Source organism: Pangasianodon hypophthalmus, chromosome 15 (assembly GCF_027358585.1).
Source record: "Pangasianodon hypophthalmus isolate fPanHyp1 chromosome 15, fPanHyp1.pri, whole genome shotgun sequence".
Classification (NCBI taxonomy): Eukaryota; Metazoa; Chordata; class Actinopteri; order Siluriformes; family Pangasiidae; genus Pangasianodon; species Pangasianodon hypophthalmus.
In genome coordinates this window covers 23760393-23780460 of record NC_069724.1, presented here as the reverse complement: position 1 = coordinate 23780460, position 20068 = coordinate 23760393, and the positions used below count along the sequence as shown (strand labels likewise).

At 37.7% G+C, this 20068-nt stretch overlaps 1 protein-coding gene and 1 long non-coding RNA gene across 10 annotated transcripts in view; one reads left to right on the top strand and one right to left on the bottom strand.

Moving 5' to 3' along the window:
* Positions 1-20068, bottom strand: part of mapk10 (mitogen-activated protein kinase 10) — a 59946-nt gene that overhangs the window by 21673 nt on the left and 18205 nt on the right. For 5 of the 9 annotated variants that reach the window (XM_026928813.3, XM_026928815.3, XM_026928821.3 and 2 more), the window contains exons 2-8: positions 15856-15927; positions 13211-13380; positions 5333-5462; positions 4594-4652; positions 2863-3001; positions 1670-1835; positions 1235-1306 (exon numbers count right to left, since the gene is read on the bottom strand). In XM_026928813.3, the coding sequence (XP_026784614.1) occupies positions 1235-1306; positions 1670-1835; positions 2863-3001; positions 4594-4652; positions 5333-5462; positions 13211-13380; positions 15856-15927 (808 nt within the window). Of the gene's footprint in view, positions 1-1234; positions 1307-1669; positions 1836-2862; positions 3002-4593; positions 4653-5332; positions 5463-13210; positions 13381-15826; positions 15928-20068 lie in introns of all 9 variants that reach the window. The other 4 variants (XM_026928814.3, XM_026928816.3, XM_026928818.3 and 1 more) reach the window with 3 other exon arrangements.
* On the top strand, positions 776-1654 carry LOC113535502 (uncharacterized). Its single transcript, XR_003403612.3, has 2 exons — positions 776-1065; positions 1230-1654. It is a non-coding gene; the product is annotated as an uncharacterized LOC113535502 (long non-coding RNA).

Below are 20068 nucleotides of genomic sequence, written 5' to 3'. Positions count from 1 at the left end.
AAGTTTGTTTTGCACTTAAGCAAGTTCTTGCAAATGTTCATACCTTTTAGAAGAATGACCAAAAAAAAAAAACTGGTGTTAGCTAACGTTAGCTGATCCATGAACCAACGACTGCCAATAATCACCGGATTTTCCTCCACTCCAGCAAAGACAATAGCAAGAAAAAGTCTCTTGTGTGAGACTAAAAGTCTCGTTCTCTAGCTAGCCAACTGCACAATTCGTTTAGCTCATGAATACAGAATCAGCATGTTCTGCTACGCTACGATGGACGGAAGAATGCGTTAGCCATTTTAAAGGTGTCATTAACGTCATGGCATGTGAACACTTACACATTAGCTGAGCAATCTAGCTTGCCGTGCAGCAGATAAAGTTCAGCAGAGCTTACCGTTATGCAAATGAGTATGCATTGCTTTTAACCAATCAGGACAGAGTAAACATTGTCTACGCTTTAGGTTTAATTCACTTCTCAACCCAATAAAAGAAATCTGTACTATGTGAAATAATATAAACCAAAATATAAACCATATAAAGTTCATTAGAGTCCTTGGTAATTGTTAACATTAGCTCGGTAAGTTGCTTGCAAGATCGAGGAAACTAGCCAGCCGAGTATATGGCTAATGACAGCTAATGTAATCAAAAAATCACAAAAAATATATATATATATATATATATATATACATATATATATATATATATATATATATATATATATATATATATATATATATATATATATATATAAACTATATTTTAATTCTATTTTCAGGGTCTAAAAATGGCTGAACAAACAATGAGTGTAATGGAATGTAAGGAATAAAACAAAACGGCATGCTTTTATAGGAAAATAATCAACTATGGGTTGGTGAGACTTTCTGTTACCACCCTGAAGCTGATTATTTTCCTACAACTGCATGTTCTGAAGTGTTCTGTTCCTTATTTTCGACCAAGTTCAGCCATTTTTAGACCTAGTATTTATCAATTTGTCATGTATTTTATTTCTTTTATACCACAGAATCCAGAATTCAGTGAAAGAAGTGCACTCAGTATGACTGTTAACTGCAACAGGTAAGTTTTCTTTGAAATCTCAACGAGCAACACTGGAAATATAGTGACAGTTTCACCTAAATCATCTATAGCAGTTTAGCATACGGCTAACCGTTTCATTAGGTCAGCTTTCCGTATCACAGTATACCTTATAAGAACAGTAATAATTTTTGTTTGTTTGTAAGGATACAGTCTCGGCCGGGGAAGAGGATTTTGTGGCGCACCATTTCACCCATAATGCAACCGACTGACCAAATATCCACTGCAGGCATAGAAGCAGGAAGAAGACAGAAAAGAGGGAGAAATGAAGAGTTAGCATCAGCATGTCATCAGTGGGTTAGCATTAGCATTAGCATGTCACCAGTAAAAAGAGATAGAGTGAGATTTCTGAAGCAGAACTGATTTTAAATCAGCTCAGTGAAATAATTAGTGAGCTTGGAAAAGTCAGGGGCTAACGACTATTCCGCTAATTAAAGCCAGTAGTGCAGTGAGACCTCCGGCGGTCTGGCTGTGACAGGAAATCTATACACCAACCGCCATTACACACATGCAGAGGCAATCACACACACTAACACACACACTCAAGGCTTAATAAAGAACTAGCACCAGTGCTGCTGTGTCCTACCGTTCTCTTTATACCCCATGCCCAGAATGACCTCCGGGGCTCTGTAGTACCGCGTCACCACATATGGGGTCATCATGAAGCTGGTTCCGGCGGTCCTCGCCAACCCAAAGTCCAGAATCTTCAGCGTGCAGTCCGACTTCACCACGATATTGCTAGGTTTCAAATCCTACAATGCAGTGAAAGGAAGCTAGCTAAAGTTAAAGAGAGAGAGATACCAGAAGTCTTGCTAGTTCTAGCGCTAGTTCTACATGCTTTGCTCTACACGCAAGTGGTTCTTCGATCCAGTTCAGTTTTGTTTGTATAGTCATTTTAAAAATACGATTAGGGATATTTCCACAAAGCAGGTTTATAGAAGCTCTCCTTCTGAGATTCTAATAAAAAACAATTCTGAAATTGCCACAACTATGTCGGCACTAAGGTGGCCATCGTTCTTTCAACTCGTGACAGAAGAATTCTTTTACTATGTGCGGTTCTTTTCAGCGAGAGTGAAAATTATACCGTGTAAAGCCAGCTGGAAAGGCTCTATGTACAATCCTTGACAAAAGCTATAACTCTGAAGAGAAACATTTTTTAAAGAATGTACAGTGATTGACATTGATGACGAACCTATTCTCACAAGCCAGGGCTCCAGCCAATCAGAGCAACACTAACAAATCGTACACGTCTTTGAGTTCATGTATGCGGAAGAGGGCAGATAGCACTTTCCTCCAAGTGTGTTACACCACCCTGTGATGCAGCATGAGCAGCAGTTTGAGTCTGGTTTCACGTGTTTGCTTACATTTGGAAGTCTGGGAACTAAAAAAGTCTGGGAACCCATGCTGTGGTTTGTTACACAACTACAGGTTACACAATCATGACATGTCTCTAGATTATGAACTTAATTAAAGTTTGCATCATATAGAAAGTTCGAATTTGTCATTTCAATAGATTTCCGTGGTGTTTACGGTTCATTCTCATGCACAAGTGGAAAAAAATTGAGCCGAAGCGTAAAACATGGGCAGCGCAATGCTTTGACGTGGCCAATGTGGACTGAAATGTGACGTGACACTTCATGATTACTTCATATGACAGAAACGTCTGGTTTGAAATGGTCTTAAGTGTACAATCTGCTTCAAACGCTAAGGTGGCTGTGGGTGGAGCTTCCGAGGCTCATTTTGAATGGTCATTTTGGTCGCTGGGTTTGGTTCTCTCACCCTGTGGATGATGCCGGCTGAGTGTAAGTGTTTGATGCCACAGAGCATCTGGTAGAGAAGGTAGGACATCCTCTCATGGTCCAGCTCCATCTGAATCACCTGGCACAGGTTAGCATCCATCAGCTCCATCACCAGGTACCTACACCAGAGAGAAGTCCATAAAAGGGTACTTTATCCACTCATAACACACTGACAATCACCTCCGGCTTGACAACGAACTCCTGCTGTCTGTTCTGCCGTGAGTGAAACGTCTTCATTCCCGTCCTGATCTCAGCACAAAGCCCCCGCTGACGATCAATGACAATCTTTACGGCCTCTCACGCCGAGAACAGAGCTGCTGATTAATGATTGTGACCAAGTCAGCAGTAACACGGAAAGTCTGCTTCATTTACAGCGCTTTTAAAATAACAAGTCAGCCAAAAATGAAACGCACACAATTTGCCCAAAACTAGTTTTTGTTTTTTTAAAAAAAAATTTTAGTTTTGCAGCAGAGCCACGAGGCTAATTCTACTAGCAGGTAATGGAAGCTTATACTGTCCAGTATCTTTATGTTTATGATACACATTATACCACAGTGCTGTGGAATTCTGCATTCTGATTGGTCAGAAGGTGTTGATGACTTTTCTTTAACTCACAGGTTTATATTAATTTGTTAATTACTGACATGGTGTAGTTTTCTGTAAAGAGATGTTTATTATACATTTATGGAAGGAGTCTCCAGTGCCAGTGCTTTGTCACAGTGAGAGGTAAAGCTGGAAGTTTTAGTTTTACTTATATCGTGGATGTTCCACAACATTAGATGTAACTATAAATGGATAAAACGTATATGCTGTTCCTTAATCAATAAAACTTCGATTCATTGGAAAATTGCTGTAGTATAAGAGGAAGAAAACACTTCAGGACATGCTGTTAGAGGAAAATAATCAACGTTGAGGCAGTAACAGTAACCCTGCTTCATCACAGCGCCCTGGTGTTGATTATATTCCTATAAAAGCACAACACCGTGTGTGTCATTTCTTACAAGCGACATACTCGTAGCTCAGTTCTTCAGTGAGGCGTGACCTGAAGCTTTATTTAGACGTATTCTGCTGTTTTACGTTTTTACACAAATATTGTTACACAGTGCTAAACTGCTAGCTTTCTTTCCACGTTAGCCTTGTAGATCTCGAACACTGTGTGCATTTTTATTTTGCCAGCGTTCATGGGAACATTTTCACCTTGCACCATAATTAGCATTGTTAAATTGAACAATTATTGTGTTTTCTAAACAGGTTTACGGTTTTAAGCGTTCGATTGCAGGTGAAGTCATTTGTTTTGAGCTCTAAGCGGAGAAGAGACGCTTCCCTGCCGCTTTCTGTCTACTGCATGATCCCGTTCATTACAAACACCAATCGATTCTGCTCTTGATTAAGTCTGAGAGGAATAAATTAGCGTGTTGGCATCACCACACACTGACACACATGCTAATGAACGAAGGAAGAGCAAACACACAAACCCAAAGGCACACAACTGTTGGAATAAACCTTTGTGTAAGTTCTGTTAGTTGTGAAGAGTTTCTGTAGGTGTAATGTAGCCCTGTGATCAATAACACTGAAATGAAAAGACTGCACATGGAATCTGCAGTTATGTAAGTCAGGAGCGTTAATGAACTCTACAACACCAACACATGAAGTGTGTGAGTTTGTGTGTGTGTGTGTGTGTGTGGTGTGCAAGTCTTTAATGTATACTTACACATCCTGGAATTCCTCTAAAGATTTCTGCGGTGTGAAAACGTTTAATAAGCTGATGATCTGAAAGACAGAAAAGAGAGAGAGGGAGAGAGAGAGAGATAGAGAGAGAGAGAACAGGATCTGGTTAGGAAAATGCAAGAGCAAACGGCCTGCAAGGAGAAAAAAAATCCTCTTTCTAAGTTCAATCGTGTCCTGCTATCCTGTCTTTCATTGTTTCTCTGTTCTGAGTGAGTCAAGGACACTGCTGATTCATGAGAGAGAGAAAGAGAGAGAGAGAGAGAGAGAGAAAGGTGGGGGGAATAACTGGTGCATTATGGTACTCTGACAGTTAGGATCTATGAAAAGCATGCAACATTGCCTTGATTCTTTATCCATGATTCTCTCTCTCTCTCTGTTCTTTCTGTCTCTCTCTGCCTCTAAATCTCTCTATATCTGTTTTCTATCTATCTCTGTCTCTCTCTCTCTCTCTGTCTCTGTAATGCTCTATATCTGTCTTTTTTTCTATCCCTGTCTCTCTCTCTCTCCTTCTGTATCTCTCTCTCTCTGTCTCTCTCTCTCTCTCTCTCTCTTGTAATGCAATGTCTGTATCTGTTTATTATTCCAAATATCTGTGTTCGGATTTAAAAATGACAGAATTCCAATAAAAAGGTTATTTTAAAATGTGCTTTGAGCAGCACATGAGTGTTTTAGTTTTCATCCAAGACATTTTAATTTTTTTTTTTGAGAGATGATTTACTCACGTTTTTGTGATTGACGCATTTCATGAGCACCAGCTCCCTGTACGCGCGCTTGGCGTGGGTCTGGTTCTGGAAAGGTCTGCTGAGCTTCTTTATAGCCACATTTCTGTCCAGGACAGCGTCATATCCAGCACTGTCAACACACACACACACACACACACACACACACACACACACACACACACACACACACAAACTGTTATCTCAGTATCAGACTTTGCAACACTGAGTTCACAGAAGTGTGCAATATGTAAATGAACAGTTCGGACAACACAAGTCTACACATCCTGAAGTGCACTATTCCTCTTATTAATTAACTGTGGTGAAAAATGACATCTTGAAGAACCATTGTAAAGAAAAGCAAAGATATAATGACAAAAAAAAGCAAATCAATCAATCAGTTAATTAAGAAAATCAATTAATAAATATATTAACCGCTCCTGATGATTCTACAGTTTACCAAAAATTAATTAATAGAATATTTTTATCAAATAAATAAAAAGCTATACATAAATCATTTAAAAAAATTACAAATACTTTTTAAACCACGCTATGTACCGACACTTCAAAGCAAATACAGTTGACAAAAATGAAATTAAATACTCAATTTATTATACATATATTAAATCGCCAAGGATGAAAACAAACGAAAGCCCAGAAGCTTACTACCATTACAACCTTCATAACATGGAACAAAATAAAAATGAGTTCTCTATTAAATGCTCTCTCCATATGAAATTGAACCTTATCGTCTTATTGTCTTTATCCAAAGTGACTTAATTTACCTATAATTATCGAAATCTACTAAATAACTAAATTAATCAGTGTTAAATAATAAAAAGGCTGGGGAAAAAAGACATCCCTGAAGGACTGCAGGGTCTCAAAATGGGTTTATTTGCTTCTAAGAGAATAATAATATAGTTTAAAACACTGCTGGACTTTCTGATCAAAAAAGTAAATGTTGATGTGTGCTGGAGAATGACGTGCGCCAAGACCAGTGTTGACTGGTGACTGCTGGTGTTTGATGGAGAATGTTGGTGTTTTTTCAGTGAATGTTGGTGTCTGATAGTAACTGCTGGTGTTTGGTGATATTAGGATTTAATGGTGAGTGTTGAGTGTTGGAGATTTACTGTGCTTGTTGGTAAATGTTGGATGTTGGTGAATATCATGTGTAGAGGAGTTTTTGTGAATGTTGGTGTTCGGTGATAGTAGCATTTAATGGTGAATGTTGGTGCTCACTTGAAAATGTTGGTGGTGGAGAATTATAGTTTTGACAGAGAATGTTGGTATTTAATGGTGAGTGATGGTGTTTAATAGTGAATGTTGATGTTTAATGGCTTATTTTGGTATTTAATGTTTAATGTTGGTGTTTGATGGTGTATGTTATTGTTTAATGGTGTATTTTGGTATTTAATGGTGAATGTTGGTGTTTGATGGCGTATGTTGGTATTTAATGTTTAATGTTGGTGTTTAATGGTGTATGTTGGTATTTAATGTTTAATGTTGGTGTTTAATGGCATATGTTCCTATTTAATGTTTAATGTTGGTGTTTAATGGTGTATGTTGGTATTTAATGTTTAATGTTGGTGTTTAATGGTGTATGTTGGTGTTTAATGGCGTATGTTGGTATTTAATGTTTAATGTTGGTGTTTAATGGCATATGTTCGTATTTAATGTTTAATGTTGGTGTTTAATGGTGTATGTTGGTATTTAATGTTTAATGTTGGTGTTTAATGGTGTATGTTGGTGTTTAATGGTGTATGTTGGTATTTAATGTTTAATGTTGGTGTTTAATGGCGTATGTTGGTATTTAATGTTTAATGTTGGTGTTTAATGGTGTATGTTGGTGTTTAATGGTGTATGTTGGTATTTAATGTTTAATGTTGGTGTTTAATGGCGTATGTTGGTATTTAATGTTTAATGTTGGTGTTTAATGGTGTATGTTGGTGTTTAATGGTGTATGTTGGTATTTAATGTTTAATGTTGGTGTTTAATGGCGTATGTTGGTATTTAATGTTTAATGTTGGTGTTTAATGGTGTATGTTGGTGTTTAATGGCGTATGTTGGTATTTAATGTTTAATGTTGGTGTTTAATGGCGTATGTTGGTATTTAATGTTTAATGTTGGTATTTAATGGCGTATGTTGGTATTTAATGTTTAATGTTGGTGTTTAATGGCGTATGTTGGTATTTAATGTTTAATGTTGGTGTTTAATGGCGTATGTTGGTATTTAATGGTGAATGTTGGTGTTTGATGGCGTATGTTGGTATTTAATGTTTAATGTTGGTGTTTAATGGCGTATGTTGGTATTTAATGTTTAATGTTGGTGTTTAATGGCGTATGTTGGTATTTAATGTTTAATGTTGGTGTTTGATGGCATATGCTGCTGTTTACTGGAGAATGAATGTTGGTGTGTGTTGGAGAATTATGGTGTTTGATAGAGATAGCTGGTGTTTGTTGGTCAGTGATGGTGTCATATGATGAATTCTATTCTTGGTGTTTGCTGTTTGTTAGATGGTGTTTGCCGTGTAAAGCTGGTGTTTGTTGGTGAATGCTGACAAACACTGGTATCAGATGTTGAATGCTGGTGTTGGTGGTTACTGTTTGTTGGATGGTGTTTGCCGCTGAATGCTGGTAAACATTGGTGTCGGATGATGTTTATATTGATAATGAATGTTGGTGTTGAATGTTTGTTGGTTGTGTCTGCTGGTGAATGCTGCTGTTCGGTGGTAAACTTTAGTGTTAGATGGTAAATGCTAGTATTGATGTTTGTTGGATTTCAGATGGTGTTTGCAGCTGAATGTTGGTGTTCATTGATAAACGTTGGTTTGTTGGTGTTTGTTGGTGTTTGTTGGTTACAGCTAAAGGTTGGTTGCTGCTGAATAAATTAGTTTTATAATATTAGCGTTTAATGGAAGATATTGCTTTTGGTGTTTGGTGGTTATTTGTATTTGTAAACATGTATAATGGTGTTTGATGGATGATGTCTAAAGTAGAAAAGACAACATGTTTGTGTTTAATGAAAGCAGATCAATAAGTAGAAAGGTCTGAGCAAAAGCAGTGAAGTGAAATAAAAATGAAAAAATGAGTACAGCAGTGTTTTTCGACACAGTGTTTTTACACGGCTGTCTGGTTCGACTGGAGCAGAATTTAGAGATCATCTGAAAATGCTTTTAAATCTCGTTTCTTTTTCCTTTTCTGTTTATCCACACTCTTTAACCTTCGAGCCACTGCTCATCAGTAGAAAAAATACCCCAGTGAATATATTTCAGTACCTTTAGTATTACAATATTACAGTAATTTCTCAACAATTACAAAAAAAAAAAAAAAAAAGAAAGAAAAAAAAAACTGCCGGGCTCAGCAACATCCTGTGTGTCTGGCAGGATTATGGGAAATTAAAGTCAGACGTCTGTGTGGTGGCCACATGGGGATACGGTGTGAGAGCGTTGAAAATGCAGAATCACCAGCAATGAAGTGTGTGTGTGTGTGTGTGTGTGTGTGCGCGCTCTATAATAAATCACACTGACATTCTCACACTCTCTTCCCTCATACCTTTCGCGTTAAATATGAAAAATGGTGTATTTAATGAAATTGAAAAAATAAATAAGGGCACAATTTCCTATAATCTCTGTCTTTTTAGCCAAGCACCATTTTCTGTCTCATTGGGACTCTGGACAATTGCAGTTAACGTTATTTCGCTGGCAAAGCGTTCCCTTAATATAAACACTATCTATACACTGTAGTATATACACTCTGTGGTCAAGAGTATGTGCACTCTGACCTTCACACCCAGATGTGGCTCTTCCCCCAAACTGTTGCCACAAAGTAGGAAGCACACAATTGTATAGAATGTCTTTGTGTGCTGTAGTATTACAATTTCACTGGAACTAAGAGGCCCAAACCTGTTCCAGCATGACAATGCTCCTGTGCACAAAGCGAGCTCCATGAAGACATGGCGTGTGAAGGTTGGAGTGGAAGAACTCGAGTGTCCTGCACAGAGCCCTGACCTCAACCCCACTGAACACCTCTGAAAGCCATCCCAGAAGAGCCTTCCAAGTCCTAGATGCAGTGCTGGCCAGCTAGCTATATATACTGTGATGAATTTATGCCCACGCCCACACAGCTCTGATCAGGAGGAAAGCTTTTAGTTAGAATTAAATCATAATTAAGGATGTATTTCTGGTAAATGTTTATTTTAATGACAGATTTTTTAGCATCATGATTTTGTAACATGTTTGTTTTTCAATTTTTGAACAGAATTTGTGTAGCTTATAGAAAGTGTACCACCGCTCTGCAGGACGTCAGGCAGCAGATGGCTAAAGCTGTGTGCTTGCTAATTCTGGAGTGTATTCCACACACACTCTCACAACACACACCCTCGCACTCACAGACACAGAAACACACAGACGTGAATATATACACTGTTGGAAACATGCCCACCTACACACACACATACACACACACACACACACACACACGACAGTGACAGAAATTTGCTAGCCTAAAAAGAAACATTAATTTGCAGAATGGTGATTTATTTATTATTTTTTCTGCATGTTTAACATCTTTCTTACTTTACAAATGTCACCCGAGTAAAAAAAATTAAAGGTCGTTACTCAACCAAATTATAATACAGACAACGGAAGGTTAATAAATTCATGTCAAATTAAAATAGCTACAAAACCCCAGCTTATAAAACAGGAGATCGATATGGATATGGATAAAGAAACAGACTCGGTGTCCATGGAAACAGAAGAATATTCCAGAGAGAGTGGGTTTTTTTTGTGGTTTTTTGTGTGTTTTTTTTTTTTTTTGCGTTTGGCAGCCACAGTGACCCATCAGAGAGAAGTGGGAAGATGCCAAAGACGATGCCTCGCTTGTGCGTTTCTGCATGAGGCATTATGCATTATGTCAAGCGGAGAAGACAGAACGCTGTCACACTCAATCCAACGAATCAAACCAGATAATTGTGAAAAAACATTCGCATTAAATGACTTTGTTTTTGTGTTGATCCTGTTCCTGCAGTTGTACACTGTACACAGTAACTGTACTTACTTCCTCTCATTTCTCAGGATTTGTCCTGTACAGCGTGGAACAAAAAATGAATAAGTCACTTACAGATTTTTTTTTTTTTTTTTTTTTTTTTTTTACTCCCCAGACCTTGGAAGTGCTCAAACATTCTGACTCAATTTTTTTTCTCATGACGGCGATTCATTACACTTCTGAATATTTTAACTTTATATTTTAAACTATATTAAAAATAAAAATTAGACCCACATTGTTTCTCTCTCTCTTCATACATTAAAGCTACTTTAATATAAAAAAAAAAACAATTTCATGATCTCTCTTCCTCTGTCTCTCTCTCTGTGTCCCTCTCTCTCTTTCTTTTCTAGTTCCCCTCTTCCTCTTTTCTCCTTCATCTGTAACCCTAGCTCATGCTATCTATCTTTCTCTTTCTCTCTTTCTCTCTCTGTCTCTCTTACTTTGTCTCTCTTTCTTCCTTTCTCTCCTTGTCTCTCTGTTTCTCTTTCTGTCTCTCCCTCTCTCTCTGTCTCTCTGTTCTCCCTCTGAACCCCTACCTCTTTTATTCCTTCTTTTCTTCTTATCCTTGATCCTTAACACACATTCTCTCTCTCTCTCTATCTCTCTCTCTCTCTCTCTCTCTCAATGATGTGTTGATTGGAATAATCTGGCAGGCAGTCCGAGTCACGTGACCGGTGCTGAGGAGACGCCACTAAATTAGATTATGGCTGTGTGTCCGCCAGGCCGAGTTGCTGCAGCCAACTAAACACACACACACACACACACACACACACACACACACACCACTCCATTAGCTGTCCAGTCTGCTTTACACAACCACCAAAATGCCTGGGAAAGGAGAGAGAGAGAGAAAACTCAACGTGACAGAGAGAAAAGGAAGCGATGAAGACGAGGAGGAGGAGGAGGAGGAGGACGCTGCATCCGACAACCGCGTGACGGACATCTTCAAAGAAGCAGCCAGTCAGATTTCCCACGACTCTGTGGGAGGAAGTTCGAGCGCTTCAAACATCATCGCAAAAGAAAAAGAGAAAAAGCGACAAAAGAGATGTGCTCGACTTGGCAGGCTTCTCTGAATGGATTATTTTTATATATTTATGTTAACCTTCTTTATAATAAATCTACTGTCATACAGTTATTAATAATAACAAAGCAGCTCCACGCTAATGCTAATGCAACACAAGTGCAGCCACAACAATGCTAATGTTCTATTTGTACCAAGCACACCTACCGTAAAAACATGAATAAATGCACGTTACAGTTATAACACATGCGTCATTTCACTGTAGGCTGTTACTTCATCGTCTGTCAGAGAGGAAACAAAAGCATCTAATACCACCGTACGCCCTGCAGAGATGTGTACACGTGTGGTGTGTATTAGCAGACTGCTAGCAGGCATTTAATGTTAAACATTGTTAAAGTGTGGAACATCCCCGAAGTAAATCAAAGGAAAATATGTTGAAGCAGCATTTTGATTTTCTGCTCCAAAGCTCTGGAACACACAACCTTGAGTTATCAGTTTTTAAAGAAAAGCTCAAAACTAAACGTTAAGTGGGATCTACAGTATATTCCCAGGATCCTATTTCCCAAAGTTCTATGTTCCCAGCGTCTGAACCCTAAGATCTTACAGCCCCATGTCTTACACTTCTGTGCTCCCAGAGCTCCTATATTTCTAGGACCCAATGTTCTCATCATCTAATAATCCCAATAACCTATGCTACCATAGTCCTACATTCCCAGGGTTCCCTTTTTCCAGGGATCTTCCTATGGTTCTGTGCCCAGGGTCCTACATCTTAGGGTCCTATGTTCTTATCGGTCCTATCTTCTCAAGTTTCTATGTTTTAGGGGTCTATGTTCCCAGGGTCCTATGTTTCTAGGGCCCAATATTCCAGAGTCTAATGTTCCCAGTACTCTACATTCCCAGTGTTTCATTCCCAAAGAACCTGTGTTACCAGAGTCCCACATTTCAAGGGCCCAGTGTTCCCAAGGTCTTTTGTCTCTAGATCCCTACAACCACAGGTTCCTGTGGACCCTATATGTGTCCTATATGTTCCCAGGGTGCCAAGTGCTCACAGGTGCCAAGGTTCCATATTACCAGATTAATTTGTTTAATGGTCTTATATTCCTATGCTCTATGTGCCTAGCATCCTTGTCCTATGTTCTTAATGTCCATGTTTCTATGGTTTAGGGCTTAATGTTCCCAGTGTTCTGATTTTCTAGAGTTCTGTGTTTACAAGGTTGTACGTTCCTAAGGCCTTATTCTATGTCCCTAGAAATCTACAATTCCAGGATGCTATTTTCCTAAAACCCTATATTCCCATTATCCTAGGTTCAAACGGTTCAATATTCCCAGGGACTTGTGTTCTTGGTGTCCTATGTTCCCATTGTTCAGGCGTTTCTAGGACCCAATGTTTCAATGGACCCTATGTGACCCAATGTTTCAATAGACCCTATGTGACCAGAGTCCTTCATACCCAGGACCTTATGTTAACAGGGTTCTTTGTTCCCAGTGTCCAATATTCCCAGGACTATATGTTCCCAGAGTTTTTATGTTTATAGAACCCAATATTCCTAGAGTCTAATGTTCCCAAGTATCCAAAGGTCCCTATGTTCCCAGTATTGTATGTTCTACATTCTGTAGGTTCTATGTTGCCAGTATCTTACATCACAAGAGAATGCAAATCTTAGCTTCTTTAACATGTCAAATATCATATTAATTTACCCGTATTCATTTTATGTTATTACTAATTTCACTATTATTATGTGCAAAGAGAATAAAAACAAAACCATATCATGTAAATCAAGTATGTGTGGGAAATAAAGAGAACTGTGTGTACTCACCACACTATTCCCTGAGCCCCAGAACCAATGGGCTTGAGGTTCTGGTACCGTTTCAGAACCGTGAAGGTGGAGTCTCCGACTTCCACGCTGTAGAACTGGTTGTCCACTTTGCTCTTGCTCATGTTGTAATGCTTGGCGATATAAGACACATCAACTTGTTTACCAAAACCCTGTGAGGAAAAAGAAGCATTCGTCGACATTACAAAACAATTACTAAGGATATATAAGACAAGAGCATTTTCCAGCACTGTAGTTCAGCACTGTAGTGTTTTCTAAGCTAAAGTGTTTGCTACAGTCCTTTCTTAACCCTGATGTTCCCAGACAAATATCCCAGCGTCTTATGTTCCCAGTGTTCCATGTTCCCAATATCAAATATTCCCAGTGTCCCATGTTCCCAGAGTCCAATGTTCACAATAGCCAACTGCTGTACAATTAAAATGATTAGGTTTCTATACGAGTACATGGGTGATGAACAGACAAATGAGGCGACTCAGAGAGACAAAGACCCAGAAAACAAACACCATTAAAGCTAAGGAGTTATCCCCTGTTTATTTCAGTGTAAGTTGTTAGCATCACAGCAGACAGAAACGGACTAAAATGAAGAGTGAGCATCAGGTCAGCTGGAGGACTGAGACTAAATATAAACTGCGAGCATGAAATATAGATAAACACATGTGGGTGTTGATGTGGACTTTGGCAAAGGCCATCCAGCATCCACAGCCTCACAACACACAAACACAAGACACTGAATCACACTGGAGCCTTTAAATTCGTTGATTTGGAGCAGAAAGTTTTAATATCTCTTTATTTTTCAGTATTTTTTTTCTTATGTGATATAACTGAGCACATGGATACTCAAGTATCGATTTGGGGTGAAAGAGTGTTCAAGCGTGTGCTAAGTTGAGTATAAAAGACAGATTAAATGTCTCTATGGTTTTGCAATAACATGTTTGATGGTTTACGATTGTTGAAGGAGAGAGAATATATTCATCCTGGGACTCATCCGTCACTACGATGGACCTCTGCTAATTTGGTGGCTACACTAATTTTGCCCTGATTAACACACACTTTCGCTAAATGCTATCTCTTATTAAAGCACAGGGCAGGTGTGATTAGAATACGGGTAACATTCATTACCTGTGTATACACAGGGTTTTAATGAGCACAAGTGCTCTGGCACACACAACTTCATTGGATAATTATGCTAGCTAATAAGTTAGTGTTTCAATAATGGATTAGAAACCTTACAGGGAACGAAAACCAGAACCAAAACAAGTAGAACTCGATGCCAAATGTGTTTGGATCAATTACATATTCTAATCAGTTCATCTGCTGGTCACGATGATAATTCCATATAAATCCTACAAATATTCAGCCACTTGCTCTTTTAATCAAAAATGCAAACACAACCACTCTTCATTGTTCTAGAGGGAAAACTTTATTTCTGAAAAGTGCATAACCAGTTAATAAGGTTGTGTTTCCATTTCCATGATTTTACATAAAAAGTACAGCCTAAACCTAAACATTTTCCCAGTAGCCCTAAATTCCTGTCCAGAATTCGTCACTTCCTGCTGCTAGCTAGCCGCTGTAGCCAGAATTTCAAAGACGGGGCGGCGGAAAATCTGTGTACAAAGTATTTCTCCTACAATTCTGCAAGCAACAAATCAAGTAAAAGGATGCGCTGGAAATGTCAAATATATCTTTCTAGTTAAATGCAGTGTTTGGTTTTATTTACCCCGTAGGCTTCCTATAAGCAGAGTCGCGATCGTACGTAAAGAACGTTATTAAGCATTGTCTTTATTTTGTTCTAAACAGTTTCCGGCTAAAGAAGGAGGGAATAGTACGCTACAGCAGGAACGTACAAATATTGCTCCTAAAATGAAAAATAAATCATTTCTAATCCCTGATTTCAACAAAATGAGACACATTTTAACAATTTCTGAAAAGTTGATTTTTTTTTTATTTGAAAAGCTAGCACTTGAAAGTTAGCACCAGGGTTGCCAGGGTGGCAGATTTTATACAAAAATGGACCAGTTTTGGAGAAAGGTTGGAAAAAGCAAGTCTGCACCGATCTTTCTAATAATAGAAATCACATCTAATCAGTTTTCCGCAAACATTAGCAATAGCAAACAAAGGGAAAGTGTAAGCACAGACAGTGTATCTACAATACACAGACCCATTTCTGTTGTAGTGGGAACTGTACAGATGTTACAGTAATGATTTTTTACATAGGTAGGCTAGCGACATCATCACGGTGAGGAGAAATGAGAATTAAATCTGTACGTAGTTCCGTGCTTTTTGTTTTTTTTTAAATAAAGAAAGATGGGATGCGAAGAGAACACGAAGGAAAAGTCAGGTGATTCAAACTATTACTTGTGAGTTTTGTTTTTTTTTCAACAAAAGAAGCATTTAATCTATACTCTCACTTTTCTGTCACGTACCACCAACATTGTTTGTACCAGTTTCAGGTCTTTTGTGCCTTCTTTTTTTCTTTTCTTTTCTTTTTTTAAGCTGTAGTCAGGCTGAAATCTGGCAACCCTGGCACATGAATACTTCAGACAGTGACACACTGACAACAAAATGAAGCAGGAGAATGGAAGTGAATGAATACTCTACCTTTTATTTTACCTGTATGGAACACACACCTGACAAAAGGCAATCTTCACATCCAGGATTGGTGCACTGCAGTTGTATAAGAAATGTCTGTTCATAAATACCTGAAAGACACACACAATGAAGAGAATTCAAGTTGTTGTATGAAGCAGACCTTCAGCTTGTACATGAACAGTTCTGTTATAACAGAAAAACACAACAACTGAGAATGAAAGATAAATGGATTAGAAGTTTCCCCACAGGTCTGTAGGATATTGCGGTTTCTACCACAGCACTCTGATTGGTCAGAAGGTGTTAATTAATGCTTAATTAAGCGATTAAAGTGGAACTTGTTTTAATGATGTTGCACAACATTAAGCGTAACTATAAACGGATAAAATATGTAATGATGTGGTGCTAATTTATTTTTAAAAATGTAATCCTTGGCAAATTGCTTTGGAGTGAGAGGAGTAAAACACTTCAGGAGAGTGGACTTATAGGAAAATAATCAATGAACCTTATTGATCGTGCTTTATTAAGATATTTGTTTACATTTCACAGATATGTACAATAGCACCAAAAATGATAATCATTTTAATTTTGATTATTTTCATAAGCATTAAAATAAAAAGGTTGTAGCCAATTCACTAATTTCTGCATTTTGTAATGCCATTCCTTTTTTTCACTGAAAAGTTTGTTCTGTAATAAAATTTATTTAGCCCGCTTATTGTGAAAAAAATTAATATTTTTTATTCAAGTATTTTATAGGAATTTAATCAAAATGAAGCAAATTTTAAAATCATAAATTTAACACTTACAAAAAAATGTTTCAAGCATCTGAATTTTAATTCAGCAGAAAAGTATAGTTTTTATACTGTATGCAATTTCTAAAAATTCAATTAAAAAAATTAAATAAAATCCTGGGTAATAAGATAATATGAAATTGATATTGTGATAAATTATATTACGTCTGGCTGCATCATTGTTCACCTGCATTTTTGCTCTCAGTAACTGACTGAATGTTAAAAATGTGTTTTTGTTTAGTTCTTTTTAAAAGCTGTTGTACTGTTTTGCTGTTAGCGTAACTAAATTTTGAGATATTCTTTATCATAAAAATTGTGGTAATATTTTTCCGATATTATCCACCATCTCATCTAAGTTCATCAATAATATTTAAACATTTGAGGAAATCGTGATCACTATTAAAATACGATGAATTACACATTCCTAATGTTCCATAACCAAATGAATCACATTATTTAGTGGATGTGAAAACTGGCAATTTCCAGTAAAGTAAAGCAATACAAATGCACAGCTGTATACACAGGCAGCATTTGTTCTGTTCTGTAAAGAGAAAGAAAAGCGAATTGATGACAAAGTCACTTTGTGCATTCGAAACTGTGTACGTAAAATGAAAGCCTGATAAATCTTCTTCTCAAACTTTCAACGGTTAAAGAGACAAGCCCACGTGTAACAACGTCTCCAGCTGTTTTCACAGGCTTTATCCCTCATGAGCGCTGGTGGAAGAAGCAAATTCCTAAGTGTGAAAAAAACAAGAAAACGCATTCACCTCAAGCTGCCGCTTTCATCTCTGAATCTAAATCCTGAGGGAATAAAAGTCTTGCATTTTATTAGATTCATCTTTAGAATCTACATCAACCCTGCACAGCGATGATGATGATGATGATGATGATGATGATGACAGCGTTGAAGTTTCCAAAAATAGCAGTATGCTAACACAGGCTGATGACTTCCTTTGCTTTCCCCGAGCGTTTCCTGTTACAGGAGGCCAGGCTCTGATGGGCTAAACACACACTGCCTTTATAAAACACCCCACGGTTCAGCATTAAATATTAATCAGAGTTTTCCAGGCACCAGCAGAAGTTGCGTATGCGTCATCATCCTCAGCCAAAAGCACACGCTGTACTCGTCTTCCTGAGAAGGCGTTCGTTGTGAATAGGATTACTCAGAGATGATTAAATATGATTGACAGCTGTTAAAATCACTGTGCAATTAGGAATTCAGCAATAAAGTAGAAATATTTATTAACGATTATTGCACAGCATCTTACAGTAAAATGCCCAGTAAAGGTGTAAGCTGATTTACTAACAGCGTCTGTTGGCGATTGTTGATGTTTTTGTTTCCAAATGAACAAAATAGCATGTGCTGTGTTGTTTTGCAGGATTGCCTCAATCAATATGTAATGGTGGGCTTTTTACTGTAAAACACTCTTTAAAACAAAGACAGCATGTGCAAATTCATACGTCTGAAGGGCATGTATTAAATTTGCAGAAGTTCATTATAATGAGATTATCCCTCAGTACCACAAAATTGATCAAAAAGTTTCTTTAAATTATGACAATAATCTATAACCGTGGTAAAGTTGGTTTTATATTAGATATTCGCTGCACATTCATACATCCAACGATGACGACGTTTTTATTTTTGTTTTCACTTTCATTCTTCCCGGGAGTCTCTCTAGACGCACATTCAAGACCTGTATTTACAGATCGTTATGCATGTGATGTAATTCACGTAAATACTCTTTGTACTCCTTGTAAATCACCTGCAACATGCCCACTTCCTCTTTTTTGTGCACACAAATTTGGGAATTATTGTAAATACAGATTCCAACCCTAGTTACAAGTGGGAGCTTCAGAAACGGTTTTGAAACTCGTGATTTGGACCGAGAACTTTCATCACGATGGAAGATAAATAAGAAAAAAAAACACTCCATGTCGTGCTGTTATAGGAAAGTAATCAAGGACAGGGTGGTGTGATGAAGAAGAGTTTCTGCTACCACAACAACGTTGATGATTTTCCTATAACAGCATGTCCCAATGTGTGTCATTCCTCTTATAGAAATTACAATGATTTTATTCATTCGTGTTCAACACATTGTACTTTTTATCCATTTATAGTTACATTTAATGTTACGCAATGTCCATCATAGTTCCTGTTCTCACTTACGTTAACGCATATATAAACTGCGCCAGCCTCTCTTTTTTAATCGCTCAAAATTAATAAGAAATAAAAAACACGGCTTGTCATGTTACCGAGGAACAGTATGAGCTGTTACTATAGAAACCATAGCGTGTTAATATAAATCTGTGCTTCGCAGCTGCGTTACTCTTAGAGCTGCTGTTATTAGAAAACTAACCAATACCTTCTGACCAATCAGAATCGAGACATGCACTTGAATGCAGCAGTCGTTTCTCCGTGTGAGAGTCAGTTAAATAACACCACATGCAGCGCACTTTAAAGCTAGGTCGAGTCTGAAATGTCTATTTCCTTTGCTATTAGGGACTGAATGACAGCATCGGTGTGTCCATTCTCTCGTCTAACGGCCACCATCAAACACACACAGGGCCATTTGCAGCGCCGTTCAGCCAGACTGCCTCTAAAATAACGAGCATTACGGCTGATACGCAGGGCGAGCTTCAGCTGGGAATGACTGGACAATACACCTGTAGAAATAACACACAGATAGACTGAGCGAGAGAAAGACAGAAATGAAGAGATGTAGTGCGAGAGATTCTGAATTTACAAAGCATTCTGTAGGTGTGACTCACTAAAAGCACCCTGAGGTTAATGATTCAGCTTGCTGCTGGACTAGAAAAAAAAACTACAGCAAGTAATCACAATAGCGTTAAATAAATAAATGGTTTTGTATTACTGGGCTTTATAGAGATGTCATAAACAGTTTCCATATCAACATGGCTTGTCAATATTGTAATATTTCCAAAATCTAAAAAGATAACATTTCAGCAGTTCTGTATCAAACCTATGAAGATTTCTTTAATATAAATGATGCACCCTTCGCCACTTCCCCTCGCTGTTTGAAGTGCCCTTACAATATAATACCAAAACTTTCCCATGATGGAAAATGTTAAAAAAGTGCTGACACTGGAGACTCCTTCCAGAAATGTTACAAAACATCTCCTTTCATTTCCACCAAATCAATAACATGTAATAATTGTATTATATATTAATATATTTTCAAATGAGAAAATCTAGAATGTAAAAGTGTAAAAAAAAAGAGTTTGAAAGAAAAAAATAACAATAAAACAAGAAATCTTAAAGAAGGAATCTTTAAGAAATGAATCTATTTCCAGCAGTCAGTGGGTCAGGCAGAGGATCGTGGGAAGGTCAGGGACGCATCAGTGTATCGTAGTGAGATCTGATAAATCTGACACATGGCTGTGAGTGTGTGAATTTATCACTGATCTGTGAAAAATGTGGAAATGATGGAGAGAACAGGAAGTC